This window comes from Mchenga conophoros, linkage group LG6, assembly GCF_057382185.1.
Source record: "Mchenga conophoros isolate Kocher_MC1m ecotype Shallow Benthic linkage group LG6, M_conophoros_male_GT1.1, whole genome shotgun sequence".
NCBI lineage: Eukaryota > Metazoa > Chordata > Actinopteri > Cichliformes > Cichlidae > Mchenga > Mchenga conophoros.
In genome coordinates, this window is record NC_140531.1 from 41,176,611 (window position 1) to 41,201,299 (window position 24,689).

At 40.9% G+C, this 24,689-nt stretch overlaps 1 protein-coding gene across 7 annotated transcripts in view; it reads left to right on the forward strand.

Annotated features, from left to right (window-relative positions):
* sorcs1 (sortilin-related VPS10 domain containing receptor 1) overlaps positions 1-24,689 on the forward strand; it is a 202,512-nt gene that overhangs the window by 142,094 nt on the left and 35,729 nt on the right. For all 7 annotated transcript variants that reach the window (XR_014892807.1, XR_014892808.1, XM_085278114.1 and 4 more), the window contains exons 5-12: positions 6,581-6,654; positions 9,744-9,808; positions 11,819-11,937; positions 12,126-12,215; positions 15,080-15,259; positions 17,021-17,167; positions 19,744-19,846; positions 24,577-24,653. Coding sequence is in view for 5 of the 7 variants with exons in the window: in XM_085278114.1 (XP_085134240.1) it covers positions 6,581-6,654; positions 9,744-9,808; positions 11,819-11,937; positions 12,126-12,215; positions 15,080-15,259; positions 17,021-17,167; positions 19,744-19,846; positions 24,577-24,653 (855 nt within the window). In the remaining 2 variants the exon portion in view is untranslated. The remainder of the gene's footprint in view (positions 1-6,580; positions 6,655-9,743; positions 9,809-11,818; positions 11,938-12,125; positions 12,216-15,079; positions 15,260-17,020; positions 17,168-19,743; positions 19,847-24,576; positions 24,654-24,689) is intronic.

Below are 24,689 nucleotides of genomic sequence, written 5' to 3' on the forward strand. Positions count from 1 at the left end.
TTTATAATACACCTCCAGCATGGCTAAAACGAGGCTTCTCATGAGGAGAATGAGCCACTTTAAAACTTCAGTGGGCGCAGTCTCACTGTTAGTGATATTAATTCATAGAAAATGTATTTTGAAAACCTCATAAACATGTTGCATTTATAAAACAAGGTGGAGTCTGTTGATTTGCCATTTCTGTTTTTATAAACAAACAAACACCTGTTCATCCTCAACCCGTTTATTTATTCAGCACATTTGCTGAACTTAAATAATTCACAGGTGGTATTAGCTCTATATATGGAGGATTTCTTTAGTTGTTTATCTCTTTGTAGGTTGTTTAGCTTATTGGGTTCTTTTAAGCCACAGACAACATACTGAGAGTCTCACGGCGTTTGAATTTTGAGATAAGTAAACTGAACTTGGTTTAAAACGTACAGATATGAAGTTCAAACCAACTGGTGACCCAGATGTTCAAAGAGTCTTTTTTCTTTTTACATTTTCTCAGTATGTATGATTTGTTCTTCAGTCAAGCTCTGAAAGTGCACCTGAAACCATTTTTGTATTGGTAATAAAATAAAAGAAATAAATCATTTCCAGGGAATTTGTGCGTGTGGTAGAAGCTGAACTCGTGACCTCTGACCTCTATCATGCTTATGACTGTTTCTGTTCTTTTGAAATGAAACAGCTTTGACTTAATCTGAGCTGTATTAAAGCACACGGTAGCTTTGTTCAGACTCTGAACTTACTAACGATCCGTCGGGGGGAGCCAAGGTTTTTGTGTTTTATTGACCCAATTTGACGAGCGGAGTGAACTCTCTGCTGTGAATTCATTCAGCTCCTCATTTCCGTCTAAAGTTCTCGAGTTTCTAAAGAACTGTCAAAAAAAGAGAAAGCTACACTGAAATAACTATGAACTAAGCCTCAGTATTGACACTGACTTTTTTTCTCAGTCATCATTTTATTAGCACACAAACTGAAAATTAGAGATTGGAGAAAACACTGACTCATCTAATGTAGGAAGCAGTGTGGGGAGAAAGTAGCTGTATGTCTGAGGCAGAAACAAAAAGAGGTGGAATTTATAGACATTTTAAAATGACCGTCTGCATTAATAAAAATGCTTTTCTTGCAGCTCAGCCCATTTGGGTCTAATATTTCAGCTATGATGAATAATGAAGGGATCCTCCTTTGTTGTGGACGCGTGGATATGTGGATGTACAGAGTGTGGGTGAACTTGCCTGTCTCTTTTACAATGAAAGTAAATCACGCTCTTACTGATGCTTCCAATGCGCACAATGCACACACACACACACACACACACACACACACACACACACACACACACACACACACACACACAGTTAGCCTATCAGTTGTAGGGACAGATTTACTAAATAGGGTGTGAGTGCAAATCCCATGTGCTGCTGATAGGTGTGGGTAGGTTTATGGATGATTGACCAAACCACCTTTTCTGTTTTTCTAAACAGGTCAGTTCATTTCAACATGACACACCTCGTCTGCCAAGAGCTGTGCAATTTAGCACAAGGTTGCAAACTAAGAGATATTCAGCTGCAGATCAACAGGACAGGCACCGCTTGTTAATTGGAATCAGGAAAGCATATAACTATAGACATATAGGCCATACACATGTAGAGTTATTATGAAGGAAACGGTTGTCAGGTTCAAATGTAGTACTGCAAGCCATACGACAGTTTTCTATTGTCACGTTCTGTGGCACTGTTGTACTAAGAAAGCTTACAGTACTTAAAGGGATAAAACCAACTGGAAATGTATATGTCACATAGTGTCAGCGTGCACACAGCTGAATTTGTCCACCACAAAAAAACACAGTCATGTGTGCTCTCCGTGGTCCTGAAATGATAAAAAGGATCTACTGGATTCATGCCGTAATGGGTCGGGGCTGTTTAGCAGCAAAGGAGGAACCGACACAGTCTATCTCTGCATGTGGTATTGCTGCCGCACAACAGCAAAGAGCACACTCTGCAGATCTGTGATTCTTTGTTATTAAACATCAGCATTTTTCAGCATTTTTGGTTTTGGTTTTAATTTTCAGATTTTAGTCCCATTTTATGAGGCTTGGGTTCAAGAAGAGCCCGTGTTTGTGGTTAAAACCCGTCCTTTCATAAAGGTAATTATGTGTCGAAAGCAAAGCCGGGGCGCGGTCACTGATGGTGGTGGAGCGACACATGATGTCACAGGAACAGCACCAACGCGGCGCTGTCAGGTGATGTCCTACCTTGCATCACCCAGCAGATGATGTAGTAAACAGTATATTAAAACTTCATGCTCTGCTTCTGTACCATTTCTTTGCTCGCTGTATGTCAGGTGTCAGGACTTGCTCAACCCCCCCCTTTCTTGCACTTACACTCGCTGCCTCCCCCACCCAGCTGTGCTCCCACCCACATGCATTATCTCCACCCTAAAGTGCTTCTCTTTCAATCTGCTCACCTCCTTTTTGGCAGTGCTGTTGAATTTCTTGACTAAGAGACCTTTTGGAGGTTGTAAAGACTGCGTCAACCCCCTGCACCCAACTTAACAGTTGCTGTCACTTGCTTGGCTACATACTAACTTGCTGTAGGAGGGTAATTAGTCAGAGTGATTTCCTGCCCCCTCCCACTTCCTTTCTCTGGCATTTGCTTAGCACAGCGTTGCATAGATGTCATGGAAATCTTATCAGCCGTGCTGTTTGCCATTTGTCTCGTCGCTGTTCGACACGCGAATGCGCACGAACCAGATGCGATAGTGAATATATAGTTTGCATATACTTAGGATGAGGCAGGTAAGCTTCGTGTCTCAGAAGCCCCACTGCTTTCTACAGTCACCATCATGCTGAGTGTTTAGCTGTTTTTTTTTTTATTTAAAGATATTGAGCAATATAGTCATATAATTAAGGCTTTTAAAGTGAAATGCTATTAGAGAGTAATTAGTAAAACTTTTTTTAAAAAACAGAATACAGTCATTGATTTGACATCAGTAATAATCTATCAAGACACGGTCTCAGGGATGTTTTTTGAATGCAGGCCTCCATGCTACCCTTCAGCACAGAGTAAATATATGCAATTAGAAAATAAATGAATATAAACAAACAGAGTCACATTTCTGTTATCCACTAATAAATGATTGTTTACACATTCTGCATGGCTGGCCATGCTTAAAATGGAAAAAGGTCCAGCCTGAAACACTGAAATAAGCTTCATGGCTCATTAAATTCCAGCTGTAAGCTACAGAGTAAACGGATTTGTCAGAGAATGCAGTTGTTTGGGGACAAAAAGACTGTCAAGGTTGTTGATATACTGAGCAAGCAGCACGCAGATGCCTGCATAATCATCAAACAAACAAAAAATGGATTGATGTGATTTTTTACATTTGATTTCAAATAGCACATAAAGAGTCAGAGTAGGATTAAAATGATTTAAAAAATCATAGTTTTCATGGTACAGTAAGAAGCACAGGTCTGCAGATATTTGACTGTGACGTTTCTGCTTCCACTTCATAAAATATTAAATAGATTTTAAAAGCCTTTATGAAATATTTAATGAAATAATATTTTGTGCCTATTTTAAAAAGGAATTCAACTCATTATCATATTACAAACTGTTATATTTAAACATTTTATTTGATGTTTTTGAACTTTCAATTTAGTATTTTTTGTGATAACAAACAAACACAATGTTAACATTCTCTGATAAAGGACCACAGAAGAGAGAAAAACAGACCAAGATCAATAAAATAAAATATCATGAGGGGAGTTTATAACCTTATAGTGCAACATTCAGGATTCTTGTTCATTCACCAGGTTTCTGGTCACACAGTTTCATCTCTGGTGGACGCTCACTGTCATTCACTCCGTTGTGTGAACTCTTTTCAGTCTCTGTTTCCGTTGTGTTATGAATGGTGGGCTTGGTTGTTTCCATTTCACAGTTATCATTTTCTTAGCTATCAATAGGAGTATCTGTAGATTCTTTTTTTTTGTCTGGGCTATATGCCTCTCTAGGTATAACTCCTAAAAGAAATAAGGTTGAATTTAATGGAGGATTAACTTGTAGGATTTTCTGTTTCTTCTTTGATTCTTTTCCAGAATCCTCGAATTATTGGACAATCCCCACAAATATGTGAATAATCTGCTGTTTCCCCACATTTTCTCCAAGGGCATAGTTCTTTATTAGGTATATAAGATACCTTGTGACAGCTTTTGCTTCCCATATATTATCAGTGATTATAGCATTTAATTCTAATTACCAGTTCTCCTTAATATAAACCGTATTTTGGCACGACTCATTTATTTTGTAAATATGAGAAACATGTTTCTTAGTTGGGAGATGTTTTTCCATAATATTAATATTTAAGCATTTTATATCCAGTTATCCTACATAATACATTACATTATACATAATTCTAAAGAATATAGATTTAAAAGACTGTATTACAAAAAAAGCATGTCTAATATAAATTTCGCCCTAAACATGAGCACCTCCTTGATGAGTTATGCAGTCCCACCGTTTTCCATCACTTCCCTCGTCTCAAACTCGTCATCCAGACAACATTACTGTCATGAAAAAGCTTATAAAAACATCATTGTGAAATATGAATATGAAAAAAACAAGAAACAAATTAAAAACAGTCAAATTAACAATTAGAACTTTAATAACTTCCTTTTGCAAATAGATTCTTGATTAACACAGCGGTATGGTACAATAAAATCCCATTATTGATGTTTGTGGTAGCATGTGTGTGTGCGCCTGTCATCTTTCTGTCTGTAAACTAGTGATGTGTCGGTTGCGAACGAAACGGCTCTTAGGGCCGGGTCTTTGAGGTGAACTCCTTATTTGGAGCCATAGGGGTTTTTTTCTCTCACCCTCTCTCTCGCACTTTTTTCCCGCTTCACTCCGCACGCGAGCCTTGTGCTTTGCGCTGGGCAGAGGGGGGAGGGGCGGAAGTTACAGTCAGTAGCACAGGAACAGAGCGGGAGGGAGAGAGAGAGAGAGCCAGGGACAACAACGTCACATTAGAAAGGTAGTAATCATCCACAACTATTTTCAGGTGCAGATGATAAAGGATTCAGAAAGTTTATTCATGCAGGCCCATATGACAGAGAATATGCATCTTCTTTTTGTTTTCATATTATAATTTATATTTAATTGTGTTGTGGTTTGCAGTGTTTTGTGTTGTTTCACTTTAAATTTGTTTAAAAGGAAAAAGCTGAACATTTAAATAGTTAAAAGTTTAAATGTAAATAGTTGGTTTTTGTATTATATGATTTATTTATTACATTTTATGTGGAGTGAATAAATAAAAGTATATTTACGGTGGCCCCGAGAGACAAAGCACATACAAACTTCAAATCACGTACAAAACACAACAGAAGTGCTCCAGGATGCTAGGTGCAGTGTTGAGCTTTAGTGGCTACATAAGTGTGATGTGTGGTAGCAACAGGTAAATGAACTTTTTTTTTAAATTATTTGAATATATATGAGTGCTGGTGTATAAATACACAAACAATACACATGTGCTTTCAATTAATTTAAGTGATCTTAGGTAGCTCTGTTTTGGAGTTTGTACGTGTTTTGTCTCTAGGAGCCACCACATATATTTATATATAAACATAAAGGTTTTGAACGTATTCTGCTGGTAAAGACCGCCCACATGGCGAGTGGGGATTTGTAAAGAAAAATACAAACACACACTGATACCACTGTTATTATTACTGCTGTTATTCCTGAAGAACAGATCATTAACTTTATGAACAAAATCTAGAATATCAGTGTGCCGAGATCACAAATTCAGTGTAATACGTTGTATCTTGAAGACAGATAATTAGTCAGTTAGTCTTTCAGTAATTCCATAATTGCTTGAAGAACACAACTTGAATAAGCTGAAGTCTCTCAGTTCTCAGTGGATGTGAGTCTGGAATGAACGGAGACACTCGGGGGCTCCTTTGTGGACATCTGGATGCATTACACACAGATTTTCACATGTATTCTCTGCTTACTGTGTAAACGATAAAATCTCAGCTTCCAGCGATTTACCCACCAGTGAATAACGTCTGTATGGAGACCACCCACTACGCTTTGGCTCCTCATACCTCATATGTCGCTGCAGTTTGCAGGCTTGTTACAGCGAGGCACATTTCTGTAGCGTATGAAAAGCTGCACCCTACACATTTCATTCTTATCGTGTTTTTCATTGTGTTAATGGCTTCATGGCAAAATATTCTCTGTAAGAGTTCTCTAGTAACGCACAGCCGTGTGGGAAGACAGACAGTGATTACACTGCTAGATGTTTTTAAGCCATGTTATTCATTTGCAGTGTTTGAATATTATGTAAATTTTAATCTAATTTAATACCTTCGACTCGAGCCAAATATGTGTGTGAGATATTGTGAGAAAGCTCGTCTCCCACTCCTCGTTACGCTGCTGCTGTTAAATTGACGAATAAATCAAGGTGTGAAAACAAACCCACAGTAAAGAGTAAACACAGCTCGTGATCTGAAAAAGGCCAGTGTTATATAAAACGGTCAATTTCAGCAAGTGTTAAGATGCACGTGACGAAATACTCATGTCTGGTTGTCTTTCTGCAGCTCTACAGCTCGGTGGAGTTTGGACGGAGGTGGCAGCTGGTGCACGAGCGAGTGGCTCCCAATCGTTTCTACTGGTACGTATGGTGCGCTCGATAGTGTAGGATAGTTCCTAAATCAGCCATGATGCAGAACGGTTTTTGTTCTTTACAAATTACAGCATTGGCTTGCACAACGCATCCAACCGAGCCCGAATATTTCTTTATTTATAGTGTTTGTAAATTTTGAAAAATATATTATTTTTTTCAAACCAGCCAGCTGATAACATTTTTCATATTCTAGGAGAAAAACATGCAGCTCATCCATATTTAGCAATTGTTTAATGTCTGTGAAATTGTGACAATCCTTCTCTCCCCCACCAACCATATAATTGCTGTCCAACTGTGCTCAAGCATGTTGTCTGCCCTCTGTGTTACGGTGACACACCATCATCTGAAAAGGAACGTTTTTTGCAGTCCTATTGCACTACATGACTCCTGTAGAATCAGCTGTAGCTGGAATAACTTGTAGTGTTCATTTTCTGTGTGACTTTCTAAGTCTCTCACATCATTTCAGCCAAACGTCTCCACTTTGGTCTTGTCTGAAGATTTGTGGTTTGCCCACAGGCAGTTTTGCATGTCTGAGCAGAGTCAGAGATGTAGTTTTTGTGAATTTGTAGGGATGCATACAACCTTAAAAAAAAACCTTTTTTACATGACTGTACATGATTTAAAGGTTTTTTTGTTTTTTTTTAAATCGTCACGTGAGAAAAAGTCAACTTTCAAGTAACGTAGTCGAGGCATTTTGAGAAAAATAGAATTAATCCAAAGCTACAATAGTCCTTGAGGCCTTGTGATGTGGTGCTATATAAACAGTGTTGGGTAAGTTACTTAGTAATTAGTAACTTAGTTACATTGCTAGTTACTTCTATCAAAAGGAACTCAGTTACTCGTTACTTTCAAAGTAACTAGTTACTAGGGAAAGTAACTTTGGTTTTACTCAGAATGCTCTTATTAATGTGTTGCTTCCCTGACTGAATGTGCATAATTCCACGAGAGAAATCCCACGCCTGGACCGTCGTCGACTGCTGCCAGGATTCTAGCCTACGTCACAGTGTCACGTGCGCTTTTTATGTCCAACACAGAAACTGCAGTCGTGGTGCTTTCAATTGTACTTGGATCTCGGAAATTCTGCCTTCCGAGTAGGAAGATGTAGGTAACTCCAGACTGCAGATAAGCTGCATATGTGTTTAGTAGTCATTTGTTTTTGTAGAGGGCTAGCAACACCAACCGTTTTCAAGGGCGTCGCCATATTGGAATCCAGCATTCTCTGATGAGGCTAACCAGAACGCCGTTTATTCGAGTGTGACATTATTCCCAGGTCCGTGTTCCGATTTCTGAAATAAGTCGAACGCAACACATGAAGTAACGAATAACGAGCCTATCTAAATCCCAGTAACAATAAACGTGTTCCTGATGTTGGCATAATAACTATTTACCTTCTTGTTACCACAATAATAACATAGTTAATGTTACTTAATATGAGCCAGAGAGGTTTTTAAGATTTCCTTTATTCATGTGTCTGACGTGCCTGATCGTCGAGTTCAGTCATGAAAAAAGGCTTCAGAACCAGTTTGGAGTGAATCTGAAAGTTTTCTCGTCCACTGAGATGAAATCAACTGAAATAATCGACTAATTTCTTTCAGCGGGCCTTAACCAGCAACACAAGTTGTCATCTTAACGTTGCTGCATTGCTTCATCTTCTCATAATTGTTACAATGTTCCCTGGCCTTCCCTCGCTGCCTCACTGCCACCGCCCCACAGTTGCTGTCCAACTCGATGTTATCTAGCACGTCTGCCCTCTGTGCTGTAACTAACACGTAACAAAAAGCTTTCACCTCGACTAACTGCAGAGGAACCGTCGGGTAGTAACGAGCTGGGCAGCCAGGAGTGAAGGGAGCCTGAAGGGCTGATGCTGCAGAAGCTGTCAGAGTTCTATTTTGGGACGCTCGCTGTGCAGTAGGTGTGGTGGTAGTCGTGGTAATGAGGCTGCAGAGCGAGCTTATATCTGTAATATACATAGCCACCAAGAGTGTAATCTCATTTCGTGTTTTGGTAAACCTGAGCAGCACTTGGCCACACGCCGTTCTAACTTTGGCCACATTTAATAAGTTTGTGAGCTTAACGTGTGCAATTTGCCTGTGACATTACAAATGTGAAAAGCGTGCAGAGCTGCCTGTATGCGATATACTTTTGCAAGGCGACGGCTGCATCTCGTTTTTATGCATGCCTGTTCTGAGTCGCTTCAGAGGCCACACAGCTGTTCAGACGAGTGTCATACACACAGACGCCCCGCTGTAGGTGTGCCATCACTGAAAATACACAAGTTTAAACAAACCGTCCACTTCTTCTGTGCCCGTCTCACACTGCTCCTGGGTACCTGAATGGATTATTCAGTGAAAATGGAAATGTGGCTCAGATAACTAGGCCATGCTATTCACAGCTGCGTTTCATCTGGGAAATTACCAATACTACCAATAAGTATAATAATGATTAAACGATATAGTGGTCTCTGCCTCTCATTGTGTCTGCTTCACACAGACTCCCCTTTATTTCCCTCCTCGTTTGTGTGTGCGCTCTACCTGTCGACACAGCCTCTTTCCCAGCTTCTCTCCCCCGTCTCGCCCCACCTCCCCCGTTCTCTCCCCTCTGTGTGTGCTGCCTTTGCTTCTCCTCTGATCCCCCAGTCTTTTTAATACATATTTAATGCCGTAATGATTATATGCTATTCCATCTGCGGGCATCCCTACTGTAGTGCGAAAAATCAATGGCTTTTCCTCTCCTAATGATGCCAGGAAACATCTTCCTCCATTTTTCTGGGCGAAAAAGGACCTTGTGGGGACTCTGAACATTTAGATCGCACAGTAAACCCGAGGCCCTCTTTTTCCCTTTACAAGTTAAGCTGCCTTTCACAGTGAAGACAAAGACGAGGTAATTCCTGCAGCCAGCTCCTGCTGATGTTAAGCACGACTGTCATAGTGCTTGACTTAACCTATCCGTCGTCATAAATTTGTCTGACTTTGCAACACGCAATCTCTCGTGTTAGACAGCAGCTGCCATAGGTGACATCTGCCCGAAGGCAGAAGACCAATAGTGATGTTCCTGAAACACATTCGTCTGCCTTTCAGGTCGAAAATGGGTTTGGACAAAGAGCCGGGCTTAATTCACCTGGAAACCAGCATCACTGAAGGACGTGAGTAATTGAATTCCGAGTCCGGTGCTCCATTTTCTGCCGTCTTTGTACTGTATCGTGAACATTGTGCTAAAGTAGAGAAGAATTGGGAGTTGTGTGGACAATTCCATTGAAGGGTAATACGAAGGGACAGCGGAAATGGCCGAGTCGGGGGACACACAATGACAACGGACGGAAAAGTAATGCATATATTAGAATGCTTTTAAAAGCAAGTGATTTAGCTCAGGGGGGCTCTTTTAAGTAGAAAGAAACACTCTTCGTCCTGAATGACAATGAACACTGGGATATTTGGGGTTCATTTTCACTTTTCTGGGAGCGACTCCTTGTTCTTATATTTTTAATATTTTTCCCTAAATTTCGGCAATTTTCAGCAGCAACCCAAAATGCCAATAAAAATAAATATAGAAAAGGATTGAATTAAATGCAAAGAGCACAAATTACTGATAAACAAAAGTATGGACAGAAACTTACAGCATCTACTCTTTTAAACAGCACGTTCTAAAACAAAAGTACATTTGAATAGTTTTAAAACCCCTGCAGATATAATCTAAGTACATAAGATTTTAGGGCTCAGTGCTGAACCCCAAAGGTAACTCAGTAAATCAGATATGACTTGATTTATTTTTATCTGTTGTTGAGATAACTATCATTGTGATAGCTTTCTGAAAATTTTCTTGCTATTTTTTTCCACAGAGGACGATCTGTGGTTGGTATTAATAAATCACCACTCCCACAGACTCCTCCCTTCTTTCTCAAAATTGCATCACTGCAATCGACGCGGATCTATTTGAGTTTAAACCAAACAAACAAAAAAGTACAAATAAAAAACAACCTTTTTGAAAGTGAGATAGATTGGCCTTTTATTTCCTACTCTTATAAACCGAAACAACGTTTGTTCTTTTCCTGTTTCGTGTAAAAATACGTGTTTGGGTGGACTGTCATTGGTTTTTCATTTTCAGTCCAAAGTGGAAAAATGGGGGAAAAGTTTGTACAAAAACTAGTAAGAGCCTGTTCTTATTCCACAATCTGTCAGACAAACTGATGCTTATTTATTTGCTGGAGCTATTTTTCTTTAATCTTTTTTTCTGCAAGAAAAATATTTCATGGATAAAATTCAGTTTTAACCTCCTAAGACCCGAACTCTTCCACGGCATGCATTTTTAATTTCTCTTTGATATTTGGGCTGATTGGGACCTGATGAAAGTAAAAACAAAGAATTGGCAGATTTTTTTTTTTTTTTTACCTAATCTTTGTTTCTAAGAAAAATGAGAGCCATATGTGAGGATATTCATATAAAACTTCGATAGAACAGTGGCAGTATAATGTCCTCACAAGTGGATATCAGGCCCTTGTAGAGCAAAATTGAGTATTTTGGTCTAAATAACACAAAATGTGATGTCCACATATGTGGACGCCAGGTCCTAGGAGGTCAAAGAAGTTAAAAAACACGATCTAGCTTTATTGGTGTTACTAAGAACTTAAAGTCAGGATATATCGGCCTTTGCCACTTCAGTTTTAACCACGTTTCAGTCTCTCTTTAACACTTAAATGATTGTAGTTAGTTTTTTCAATCTCACAGAGTTTGTATGGCACCTCTCTGAGGCCAATACAGTAAGGGAAAGCCAATCATCCAAACATGCATAGCAGACATCAATCGTGTCAGATGTTACAGTCGCACAGCCAGAGACTATCACTATTGATCATGCGCGCGTGGGGGGAGCCGGCACATATTTGGCAGAGGCTAACGTGTGGGGACAGGCGCTTTCCCAGCGCTGCGATTGAAGGCAAAGAAAGCAATTGGCTTCTGTGGTCATCTGTCTTCCCCTCCACCCAGCTCCTCCCTTACTGGGACCACTTTATTGACACGAGTAATGTAGGGGCCAAAAGAGGCTGCTTGGCTCTGGGTGAAGGCTGCCTTTCTTCATTGGCTAATACCATTGCTGATGCCAGGGCTTGACGTGTGTGTGTGTGTGTGTGTGTGTGTGTGTGTGTGTGTGTGTGTCGGAGCAGAGGCGCTGTATGTCACCTGCAAGCTGCAGAACTGCACCGACGCCAATAAGGGCAAACCATTCCCCGGCTACATTGACCCCAATTCTCTGGTGGTGCAAGATGAGTATGTGTTTGTCCAGGTAGGTAATTGTCCAGTTTGCTCAGTAAGAAATATTACAGAAAAGTGTGTGGAGGAGAAAAGATGTTGGGTTTTCTGGGGAATTTGTCAAGGTCATTCTTACAGAGAGATGCTATTAGTTGAGCTATACGTGTGAAAATCCTTTATCTGGTTTATTAATGTCTACAAACTTTTTTGGCTCTCCTTAAGGTGTCAACTGGGGGGAGGCCAATCTACTACGTGTCAGCTAAAAGAGATGTCTTCACCCCTATGAAGCTGCCCAAGTATACGCTGCCCAAGGTAAGAAATATACCTCGTGGGCTTCTTTCATTTTTCTCATTTCTAAAGGGGAAAAAAATAGGCTTTAAACTTTGTTCAATATGAAGGCGAAACTTTCAATAACGCTCCAGATCGTGCCGGCTCCGTGTGGTGCCCTCTCTGTTATTTATGGGCGAATCAAGGGCAAAAGTAGCTCTCGCAGTGTTTCCAGAATTGTTATTCCATGCTGCTCCATGTGCGCGTGGCCTCGCTTGTCACGTCCCCGTTGACAATTAAACATGTTTTATTCAATCAAGCTCTGGGCGCCCAGGTTGCTGCCAGCTCACTGCAAGGTGTTGCTGGCACAGTCAGAGGTAGATGAAGCACACAACTAAACAGCATGGCCTCAGCTGCATAACTCTGCCCAATAAGCCCGACGTAGTCTTAATGATTGCTGTATCCTCTTAGTGGAAATACATGAATACTAAACGTGAAGCGATTCTGATTAATAAATATGATTAAGCCCAGCAGGAGGGTAAGAACAATATGTATACACTAAAAAATTACATTTCTATTAGCATAGAAGAGATCATGTTGCCTAAAAAAAACAAATTAAAGCCTTTACAAATTTCCATTACAAATGACAGTAAATGGATGTTCTTTTAAAGTGTAATTTCAAGCTGATGATGATATTAAGAGCACGCATAAAGAGGGGATGTTGACTTTTATTGGATAAAAGCAATGAACAAAAATATCAATATGCAAAATGCACAGAGGAGTCGGGAGCACACTGAACAGAAGCTTACTGTTGACACGGTGAATACAAACTGTTTGTTGTCTCTGTCAAGATATTAACGAACATTTAAACTGCTTTTTAAAGAGAGGGAGTTTTAATCATTATGATGTTACTATTAAAGATTGTACTTTGCTATTAAAACAACCATTTGTAAGTCTGTATGCATCACTATAAGATCATGGCTGTTTCCCATTGTAGTTATATAGTAGAACTGACACAGGGCAATGTGGTACTGCGCCAACAAATTCACCAAATTCACACATTGCTTATAACACCACATAAATAAAGGTGTCGCGGATGAATACAACAAAATAAAATGATACGACCGAGACAGAACCTTTGGTATTTTCTTAATATAATAATAAACCCGAAATTACTGTGTAATTGTGTAACTTTATTAGCAGCATCCTCCTGAAAATGCGCCAACAACATTAAGAGTAACATCCTCCTCTCTGCTCCTTAATGCTTTCTGGTCACTATGGTAACTCGGAGATATTTCTTGCAAAATAAGACGGCGAGTTAACGATACAAACCCTGAAAACCATAAATTTCACAGCCGAGCGTGAACTCAACGACTCGTGGACCGGTACCGGGGACCGCTGCATTACATGGGCAAAAGTCCTGAGCTCTACCTTTTAATCTTTGAATCCAGGTCTGTGCGTTCCCATTGCTACAGGTGTATAAAGTCCAGCATTGACCCACGCAGTCTTCATGCATCGTTCTAAAGATCTCACTGAATTTCAGTGTGAGACTGTAATGGGATGAAATTGTTGCTGCAGGTCGGTTTGTGACATTTCTTCGCTTGTAGATTTCCCGCCATCAGCTGTAGGTGCTATTGCTGCAAAGTGCAGCTGTTTAGGAACTACAGCAACTCATCCATGAAGTGCCAGACCTTGTAGGATATAGAGCAGACTCTGTGTGCTGAGCAGTGCTGGTCAAGTTACTTGAAAAAGGTCATTAGTAACAAATTACTGATTACTTCTCCAAAAACATAATCCTGATTACTTATTTTCAAAAGTACTTAGTTACTTGACACACAGCCTGAATACGTAATAAAACAACAGACCTTTCAGCCCAGTTCTATTTTTTCTGCATCCATCATATAAAATGTAATCAAATGAAAAAGTCTCTTTTTAAAACTTGTTTTATTAGTTTTAATCTTTTAACTTTATGCACCTTGCATCAAGCAAAAATTAAAATGTATGTAACTGTCTGTGGTTTGAAGAAATTTATTTGCTATTTAAACCTATTTCCTGCATAATCCATCATATAAAATAAAATCATGATTTGTGTTTGCACTCACTCTTTCAAATAGATGCAAGTAAAACACAGCAAAAATTAAATAAAATCAAAGGTTCAGCAGCACTGAGTCCTGTCGCTCTTAAATCTATTGTCCCCTGTTTAGCAGGGGTGAGGCGGGTGGAGGTTTGCCAACAGTGGTCATGTCAGCGGGGGGATCCGGGGGTTTCTCTGTGAATGTCACATTCCCGTGGCAGCTCGCTCAGATATGAAGTTTCATTTTTCACTGTAGAAAGAAGTTTTCTTCCCACACAGAGTGAACAGCTGATGCTAATGTTTTTGTCCCTTTTTAGGGAGTCAGTACTTCCACGCTTTAAACCCTGCATGGTCGTACTCTCTCCTGTACTCCGTATTATCCATTGTTGATCTGCACACGTCTGTTACCATGAACGCTTAAGTCACTGTCATGAGACACTCGCACAAGCAAAATCACGGTTTAGTAATGCTTACAGGAAAGCAACAGTAACCTAATTGCTTTTTTTACAAAGTAATACCTTACTTTACTCGTTACTTTAAAAACGTAATCAGATTACAGGAATGCATTACTTGTAACGAAGTTGCAAACGCTCAGTGACTGCAGCGATCCAAACCTCGTCTGGTATTTATATCGGCACAAAAACGGTGTGCCAGCAGCTTCATGCATGGGTTCCCATGTCTGAGGTGTAATGTGTTTCGTCCACATGGTGTATATGTCAATTTGTTATTATTGTCAAGACTTTTTATTGTATGATACAGAACAGCACAAACATAAGTTGTAAAGATAAAAACGCTGGGGTAACAAGGGTCTGTGATATCATTTTACTCCTACCAGGATCTGCATGTGATCAGTACGGATGAAAACCGTGTCGTCGCGGCTGTGAGGGAGTGGAACCAGAATGAAACCTACAACCTGTATGTGTCAGACACTTCAGGGGTCTACTACACTCTGGCTCTGGAGAATGTGGTCAGCAGCATGGGCCCCGAGGGAAACGTCATGGTCGACCTCTACGAGGTAAAAAAAACATTCAATTTCAATTCAATTCAATTCAATTTTATTTATACAGCTCCAAATCACAACAGCAGTCGCCTCAAGGCGCTTCATATTGTACAGTAGATCATACAACAATAGATACAGAGAAAAACCCAACAATCACATGACCCCCTATGAGCAATCACTTTGGCGACAGTGGGAAGGAAAAACTCCCTTTTAACAGGAAGAAACCTCTGACAGAACCAGGCTCAGGGAGGGGCGGGGCCATCTGCTGTGATTGGTTGGGGTGAGAGAAGGAAGACAGGATAAAGACATGCTGTGGAAGAGGGAAAGAGATTAATAACAGATATGATTCATGCAGAGAGGTCTGTTAACACATAGTGAGTGAGAAAGGTGAGTGAAGAAGAAAAACTCAATGCATCATGGGAATCCCCGGCAGCCTACGTCTATTGCAGCATAACTAAGGGAGGATTCAGGGTCACCTGGTCCAGCCCTAACTATATGCTTTAGCAAAAAGGAAAGTTTGAAGCCTAATCTTGAAAGTAGAGATAGTGTCTGTCTCCTGAATCCAAACTGGAAGCTGGTTCCACAGAAGAGGGGCCTGAAAACTGAAGGCTCTGCCTCCCATTCTACTTTTAAATACTCTACGAACAACAAGTAGGCCTGCAGAGCGAGAGCAAAGTGCTCTAATAGGGTGATATGGTACTACAAGGTCATTAAGATAAGATGGGGCCTGATTATTTAAGACCTTGTATGTGAAGAGCACTGAGGAGGACCACTGATGCTGTATCCACAGGAAAATAAACTCTGTGTCTGAAGCAGGAACATCGCACAAATGCAGAAACCTCAGCTTTAGTTTTGGAGCCTGCAGTATTCATTTTAGACAATTCTCTGTTTTTAAACAGCAGGCCTGCTCGATGAGCATGCGGCCTGCAGGTTTATTACGAACGCTGATCAATACTTTGGAGCTAGCAGGCAGACGTGATGAAATGTACTTACTTTGTCATTTTGCAAAGGAACCCTGCTGCTGTAGGCCTACAATCTTCAGAGCACGTTGTGTGAATATGAAACAGCTTCAAAGTGCTGACATCAACAAAGGCAAAGGGGCATTGTGCCAGCCATATAGATTTTTAGGAGCCTGAGATTATTTCTTCCTTTGATTAATAACTGCAGATCACTTTGCACAACACACCAAATCCAAAAACAGAAGGTGTGCTATGAGCTGGTGTTGAGGCTCTGTGGAACTCACGATGCTTTTAAGTTTAACGTAGAATAGAACTATATCTGTGAATCTAATAATTAAGCCCTTGGTGATGCCGCTCATGTCTGCTGTGGCTTGAGCAATAGAATCGAATCTACTGTCTTGATTGGGGTCGCCACCCGAAACGCATGATGTGCTAAATCTCTCCTCCAAGCGAGATTGAAGTATCTGTCAATTACTAAAGTGGAGTTTCATTGCCTGATGCCACTGTCACAGACTCAATTCAGTATCCCTGAGTCGTCCTGCAGGTCTCCAACAGGGAGTCAGATTCATTTAAGACACACATCGATTATTCACAAGTCTCCAGACAGTCGATCATTTCCCACTCAGGGTTTGTGACTGTGTTTGGTTTTTGTTGGGAATGCAGAAGTAGGCTGCGTTTCCTTGAAGTGTTTGATTTGCTTTTGCAATGCGTTGCGATCGTTTTCGGCACAGTGACTTGAAAATAGGAAAGCAATCATATTTATTGGTCAAATAAAGTAAAATTTCACATAAAGCCGTGAACCGTTCTGATTCTCCAGGTAGCGGGAATAAAAGGAATGTTCCTCGCCAACAAAAGGACGGACAACCAAGTGAAGACGTACATCACCTACAACAGAGGCAGAGACTGGAAGTTACTGCAGGCACCGAGCAAAGACCTGAGAGGCAACAGCATTCACTGTGTGCTGGTGAGTTTCTTTGCATCTGCCAGCGAGATGCGTTCATACATGTTTTTATATGTGTGCGCTTCCATCAAAGAGAGGCCTTGACAGGAGTTGACTGATCCCAGCAGCAACGAGAGCCCGAGCTCGGAAAGAGCAGCGCCCGTCAAAGCTGAGTGCTCTGAGGCTGCTCAGCTGAAAGGTCAGCCATTTTGATTCAGTCCAATAAGCTGACCTCCCATTTAAAGAAACACAGAGAGAAAGACTTGTCAGACAGAAAGGCTTTTCTGTATTTTATCTGCCTTCCTTCCTGAGAGCCTCTAGAAAGTTGGAGGCTTCTCATACTCTAGTGGAGTTTTCACTCACTAGTAAAGTTCAGAATTACAAGTAAACAACCTACCCTTGAAAATGGAAACCGCTTATTTCTTGTAGCACATTTTTCTTTTCAATACCTTACCTCTTTGTGTATTTCTCTGTTAAATGAAATGTTGCAAAACCAGTGACTCAAAGAGAAAACCTAGGTAAAGAAAGCACAAAAGTCCTGAGCATTTGTAGAGTTATGTCAATACTCCAGCAACCTTAGACACTAGAACCACTTCTGCAAGAATCATAGCAAAGCAAGACATTTATACAGAGGCCAAGGATGAAGTCAGTCAGTGGATGGAGTACAGATTGTGTATTCGGTTTTTAAATGATGACATATGAACCCTGCTTTCGGGTCCAAACTACTCTTTGTTTTTAACATGTTTTAATGCTTTGTATCTTGTTCTATTTAATCTGAACAAGAACCTAAAGAAAATCTCAGTTTTTAAACCCTTACGAACTATAACTACAGCCCAGCCCTTGCAGCAGTATATTAATGACTAACCTCATATTGTGGATGGATTATCTCAGTCGTTCTCCTCACTGAAGTTTGGTCCCTTTTACAGCATCCTGCCATGTGATTGCATTTGTCCCTAACCATCGGGAACCCTCACGTTAACTTTTATCGAGTGGAAAAATTAGCTTTCATCCTCCAGCTTCACTGTGCTAATGTGTTTATGTCATGCTAACAAAGCTGTGTAGTTAGCCACCACGTAGCACATCATTATATACCAGCTAGCCCAACTTCAGAAACCCTACAAATGTCACTGCTGTTTAGTTTTCTGTCTTCATTTATGTCAGAAGTGATAGCAGAGCTGTACGTTTTAATTGATCAGAAATCCCTCAGTCAGAACATGTTTCCATCTAAAGATTACATACCTAGCGAGCTAACTTCAAACATTGTTAAACTTCATAAATCCTGTTTTCATGGATGCCTGGATGTTAAACTTTATTGTTACACCTGGTAGAGCAGCAGCGCTGATCATTTTATTAAAGATGGAAGACAGTTTGTAACTCTCAGTGATGCCGCAGTGTTCGTTTGACTTTGGGACCTAAAGCGGAGTTTGGACCCGGAAACGGCTAATGACGTCAGACGTAAAGACCAGATAGGTGCTAAGAAATGCCAAAAGATGTGCCTTGCAGACAACAATGGGGGTGATCAGTTAAGGAGAGGGATATTCGAAAAGCACAAGACTGTGCACAAGTTTGCTCACATTGTTATTTTAACAACATTGTGTTAATTAAGAAGCAACCAAGTGGCAACCTCCAGGGCTGGATGATGCTGGCAGGTCTCATCACTGATAACTGGAGCTGATCACCACTGCACCATGTTTGCGGTTTTGATTGCTTTTAGAAGATTATTAAAATCAAGTGACCTGAGAAAAGTATGACCTACTGTGTGGTACACACCAAATTGTGCTTTAGTTCTGTTGGTGAAATTCTAGTTTTTTATTAGTCTACACTCATTTCCAGCAGCTATCTGTGCCCCTCCAGTGCAGCTGGTCAGTGCAGCATGGTAATCAGACTGCTAAGACTAGCAGATAACTCAATCCTTGGACCAGATCTGATGGTTTCTGGCTCTAAAAGAACCTACGTGGCAGCCGTTGAAATGCTAATTGTGAGGTTTAACAAATGCTTCGTTTAGATGCCATAGGTGCGTCATGGTGAGGAGGAGCTACAGCCATCTGTTATCGTGTCTGTGGCAGCAACAAAATATACAAGTGTCAAAGAACAAGGGTTAGACGCTTCATCAGTACAAGTTTCGGATGAGCACGGCTCACTTTAATCACCTTTTACTAATACATGTCGCTAGATGACAAGAGTTTGACAGTTGGTGTCACTGTAGCACACCTTCACATATGTCCTCTTGAAATGACTGTATGTACAGAAATAATCACCTTTTTTGATAAACCAATTAGCGATTCAGTGGCATGCCTCGCCTTCCACCCATATTATACAGTCATTTGTCAGGAAATGTCAGAGTTTTAATAAACCTCTAAACAGCCCGTCACAACATGGCCTGCACCAGTGGCATTTTGCTGGGTCGTAATGAGAATTGTGCCTGTAAAGGTTAACCCAATCAAAATTAATGGTGAGGCCAGTCAATGGGGAAATGGTGTTTGTGATAAAACATAAGACTTGGGAGGGTTGCCGATCCACATTGAGGCAATAGCAGTTTTGCGCAGAAGCATCTTTTGGAGGTTTTTTTTAATAACTGAGTTTTTGATTTCTCTCTGTAGCCGTACTGTTCACTACATCTCCATCTTCACGTGTCTGCAAATCCCTACACATCTGGAAACATAGCCAGCAGGGACTCGGCGCCGGGGATCATTGTCGCATCAGGTGGGTGAGAGGGAATATGTTTCGAGTGGCACGTCGTCTACATTCTCCGTGTCTTCTTGGACTTCTGAGGAGTTTTCTTTAAGACAAAGCTCATGTTTTTATCTGTCGTTAAATTATTTAATAAAAGAAGGACTTTTAGCCCTTGACTGAAAGGTTAAAACATCTAACCAGTGCTCACTGTTGTTGATTTGCCAGGGTTGTAGAAGGAAAGTCGAACAATATGTGCATTATTCAGTTAATAAAGTAAGGTATTCTATGGTTTGCTTAGATTTTAGTATACAGCAAAAGGTAACATGAAAGAGCCTCCAAACTGCAGAGACATTAGTGATTAAAAATGCTTCTCCTTTACTGTTTTTCTTCTTTCTTCTGTGTTAACTTTAAGATATCTGTCTGTTTCTCTTAGTTATTAATCATTTCTGTCCATTTTCCATGACTTGTTCTTCTTTGCAGTTGCACTGTAGTGTTTGTTGCATTTAGCATCGGTATATCACTCCCGCAAGCATGTGACATGCTGGCATCAGCTCACCTTAAAACGCAAACAGATACAGTGGGGCAAAAAAGTATTTAGTCAGCCACCGATTGTGCAAGTTCCCCCACCTAAAATGATGACAGAGGTCAGTAATTTGCACCAGAGGTACACTTCAACTGTGAGAGACAGAATGTGAAAAAAAAATCCATGAATCCACATGGTAGGATTTGTAAAGAATTTATTGGTAAATCAGGGTGGAAAATAAGTATTTGGTCAATAACAAAAATACAACTCAATACTTTGTAACATAACCTTTGTTGGCAATAACAGAGGTCAAACGTTTACTATAGGTCTTTACCAGGTTTGCACACACAGTAGCTGGTATTTTGGCCCATTCCTCCATGCAGATCTTCTCGAGAGCAGTGATGTTTTGGGGCTGTCACCGAGCAACACGGACTTTCAACTCCCGCCACAGATTTTCTATGGGGTTGAGGTCTGGAGACTGGCTAGGCCACTCCAGGACTTTCAAATGCTTCTTACGGAGCCACTCCTTTGTTGCCCGGGCGGTGTGTTTTGGATCATTGTCATGTTGGAAGACCCAGCCTCGTTTCATCTTCAGAGTTCTCACTGATGGAAGGAGGTTTTGGCTCAAAATCTCACGATACGTGGCCCCATTCATTCTGTCCTTAACACGGATCAGTCATCCTGTCCCCTTGGCAGAAAAACAGCCCCATAGCATGATGTTTCCACCCCCATGCTTCACAGTAGGTATGGTGTTCTTGGGATGCAACTCAGTATTCTTCTTCCTCCAAACACGACGAGTTGAGTTTATACCAAAAAGTTCTACTTTGGTTTCATCTGACCACATGACATTCTCCCAATCCTCTGCTGTATCATCCATGTGCTCTCTGGCAAACTTCAGACGGGCCTGGACATGCACTGGCTTCAGCAGCGGAACACGTCTGGCACTGCGGGATTTGATTCCCTGCCGTTGTAGTGTGTTACTGATGGTGACCTTTGTTACTTTGGTCCCAGCTCTCTGCAGGTCATTCACCAGGTCCCCCCCGTGTGGTTCTGGGATCTTTGCTCACCGTTCTCATGATCATTTTGACCCCACGGGATGAGATCTTGCGTGGAGCCCCAGATCGAGTGAGATTATCAGTGGTCTTGTATGTCTTCCATTTTCTGATGATTGCTCCCACAGTTGATTTTTTCACACCAAGCTGCTTGCCTATTGTAGATTCACTCTTCCCAGTCTGGTGCAGGTCTACAATACTTTTCCTGGTGTCCTTCGAAAGCTCTTTGGTCTTGGCCATGGTGGAGTTTGGAGTCTGACTGTTTGAGGCTGTGGACAGGTGTCTTTTATACAGATGATGAGTTCAAACAGGTGCCATTCATACAGGTAACGAGTGGGGGACAGAAAAGCGTCTTACAGAAGACGTTACAGGTCTGTGAGAGCCAGAGATTTTCCATGTTTGAGGTGACCAAATACTTATTTTCCACCCTGATTTACGAATAAATTCTTTACAAATCCTACCATGTGGATTCATGGATTTTTTTTTCACATTCTGTCTCTCACAGTTGAAGTGTACCTCTGGTGCAAATTACTGACCTCTGTCATCATTTTAAGTGGGGGAACTTGCACAATCGGTGGCTGACTAAATACTTTTTTGCCCCACTGTAACTTGACAACAGAAAAACCCCTCAGAGCAGCATTGTTCCTGAGAACACGTGAAAAATAGGCAAGGACTCTAATTGATTCACCGTGAAGACAAAAATAAGGTAATGTGACATCAGCAGCCCCCAGGTGGATTCACATCTGTGATATTTACTCCCGTGTGGACCGGCTCTGTCAATAACATGCAGGCACCGGCCTTGGGTGTCTGGAGAAGGCCAAGTTTACCCTACCAGCATGAATGCCATGACCTTTATGAACCACTGTGGGATAAGTCGGTTTCACTGATTTGGGAGTAAAACAATTAACTTATTTATTTCAGTCTATGTCATTATTTCAGCTACAGAATGGTGAAAATGAATGAGAATGATTACTTATTTCTTCTTCGCTTATTTCTTCTTTTCTGTCCCAGACCATCATTTGGAAGTTATTTGGGGATTAAAAATATTGGGAAATAGTCCTAAAACAGTAAAACTTATTCAAAGTCCTGGGTTCTGAATGATTATCTCAGTTTTACTTTTTTCTGCCTTAGTAAAAAAGGTGGCAGATGACATGGGAGACATCGCGGCATTGTGTAAAAATCCCATTTTACAGAGTTATGAGGAAAGGTTAGCTTTAAGGTAGGGTCATCAAGTCCATGAGCTGAAAGACACATTAAAAGCTAAAATGATCTATTGATACTGAGTCTATTCATACACTTGTGATTAATTAATGTTATGTTATGAACATTAGCCCATTCACAATGTGACATGGGATGGGCTTTTAAACATTCCAATAGTTTTGTGGTCTTGTTCATCCGTGGGGGAAGAGAGGAGCGGGAGGTTGACAGATGGATTAGTACTGATGCGATCAATCACTGGTCCAGTCTCTGTGGTTAAAAGCATAAAGGCAAAGCTGTCAATTTATTGGTCAGCTCCTATCCTCGTGTTTGACCACAAGCTGTGGGTCATGACTGATTGAGGATAGTATCAACAGGACAGCTTCCTCTGTAGGGGGCCCAGACTCAACCATAAAGAGGGTGAAGAGCTCATACGGGAGGGGAGCAGGGGAAAGCCACTACCATAGGTTTAGGTCAGATTTTCTGTCTGGTAGGAAACTCCAAGGGCAGAACCAGGACATGCTGATGAGATTCTGACATGCTTGGGAATGTCTCTGAGCTGAAAGCTGGGATGAGACTGGATATTTCTGCTTAAATATCCAGTCTCATAAATATACTCTCTAAGTGTATGTATATACACTTAGACAGTATTATAGCAAAATAGCCTTTATAGTAGTGAGACCGAACACTGAGCTCACTGTAGGATAAGGGATCAACATTTAATCGGCCTTTATTTAGCTGAGATTGCTATTACAAGTTCATTTATTGGTCAGTAGCAGGAAACTGGACTATAATCCACATGGTCACTGTTGTTTGGAGTCCTGTGGAATTTGTAGGCAGTAGTCTACAGTACTTTCGCAAGACTCTATGCTCATAAGTTGTGCAATGTGAGGGCTAGGAGATCTAGTAGATCTTTATTTTCTATGTCTGGGTGACAGTGCAGTTTGTGACACATTAAAACAGAACTGTTAGGTAGAAAAAATGAGACCTTTATAATAATAGCATCCCAAGATTTCATCTCAACTCTAAATTGTTCATTGCAGCATTTGTTGCTTGTCTTTTGAAGTCAAAATGAAAGTAAATCTGTTATTTCGACCGCCCGTAGTGCCATATGGGACCCCAAACTGGAGACTTTATAACTTTCAAAGACAGGAAGCAGAACAGTGATGAAAGCAAACGTGTATTTTAGAATATTAATTGGTTACCAACGACGTCTTTCAGACATCTGCTGAGTTCTCCCTAATCTTATGTTTTTAATTAAACCCAACCCTGAACCACTGTCAAGGTGGAAGACTCGAGGAAATCATTATCAATCACTCAAAGAAGAAAGAATCATGAAGCACAAGACGAAATGAGGCTAGAGGAGATGCTAAACATTAGCACGTATACAATTATAGTTCTGTGAATTATAAGTGTATTACACTGTTAGTGCATGATACAGATGCACTGTATCCACAGCACACCTGTACATCACACCAGCATGGTGACAACATCAACTGGAGCTCAGCAGAAATCTAAATATTCAGCACTCGTGTAGCTTGTATGTTATGATGAGTGTGAAGCCTATTGTTTTTCAAGAGGCATTCAGAGTAGGGGACAACTGGAAAAACCGCCACCTGGCACCAATTACGGGCTAAATTAAAGCAATTACAGCCGTCTGCACAGAATTAGGGAAGCTTGTCTTAATGTGGTCAGAACTGCTGAATGAGGGATACAGTAATCTGGATTTATTGGTTAATTTAGGGGTATGGGCAAATGTTGCACTGCACAATAGATCTTTCAGAGGACTGTAATTACAGCAACTGTCTGCAGCTGCAAGCTGGTGCCTCCTGCTGTAGAACCACCTCTTGTCTGAACACAATGTGTAAACGTCGTGTTGTATTTTGTCAGAAATTAATTTCCTTTTTGTGCATCAAACTGTCTCTCCACCTCAAAGCACTTGATCAAGTTTGTTTTCTATCCTTTCTGTGAACTGGCCTCACGTCCAGGCTCCATTGGGGCAGAACTGACCACGAGCAATGTCAGTGTGTTCATCACCTCGGACGCAGGAAACACGTGGAGACAGGTGAGGCAACTTTGTTTTTGGACCGTTGTGATGTCT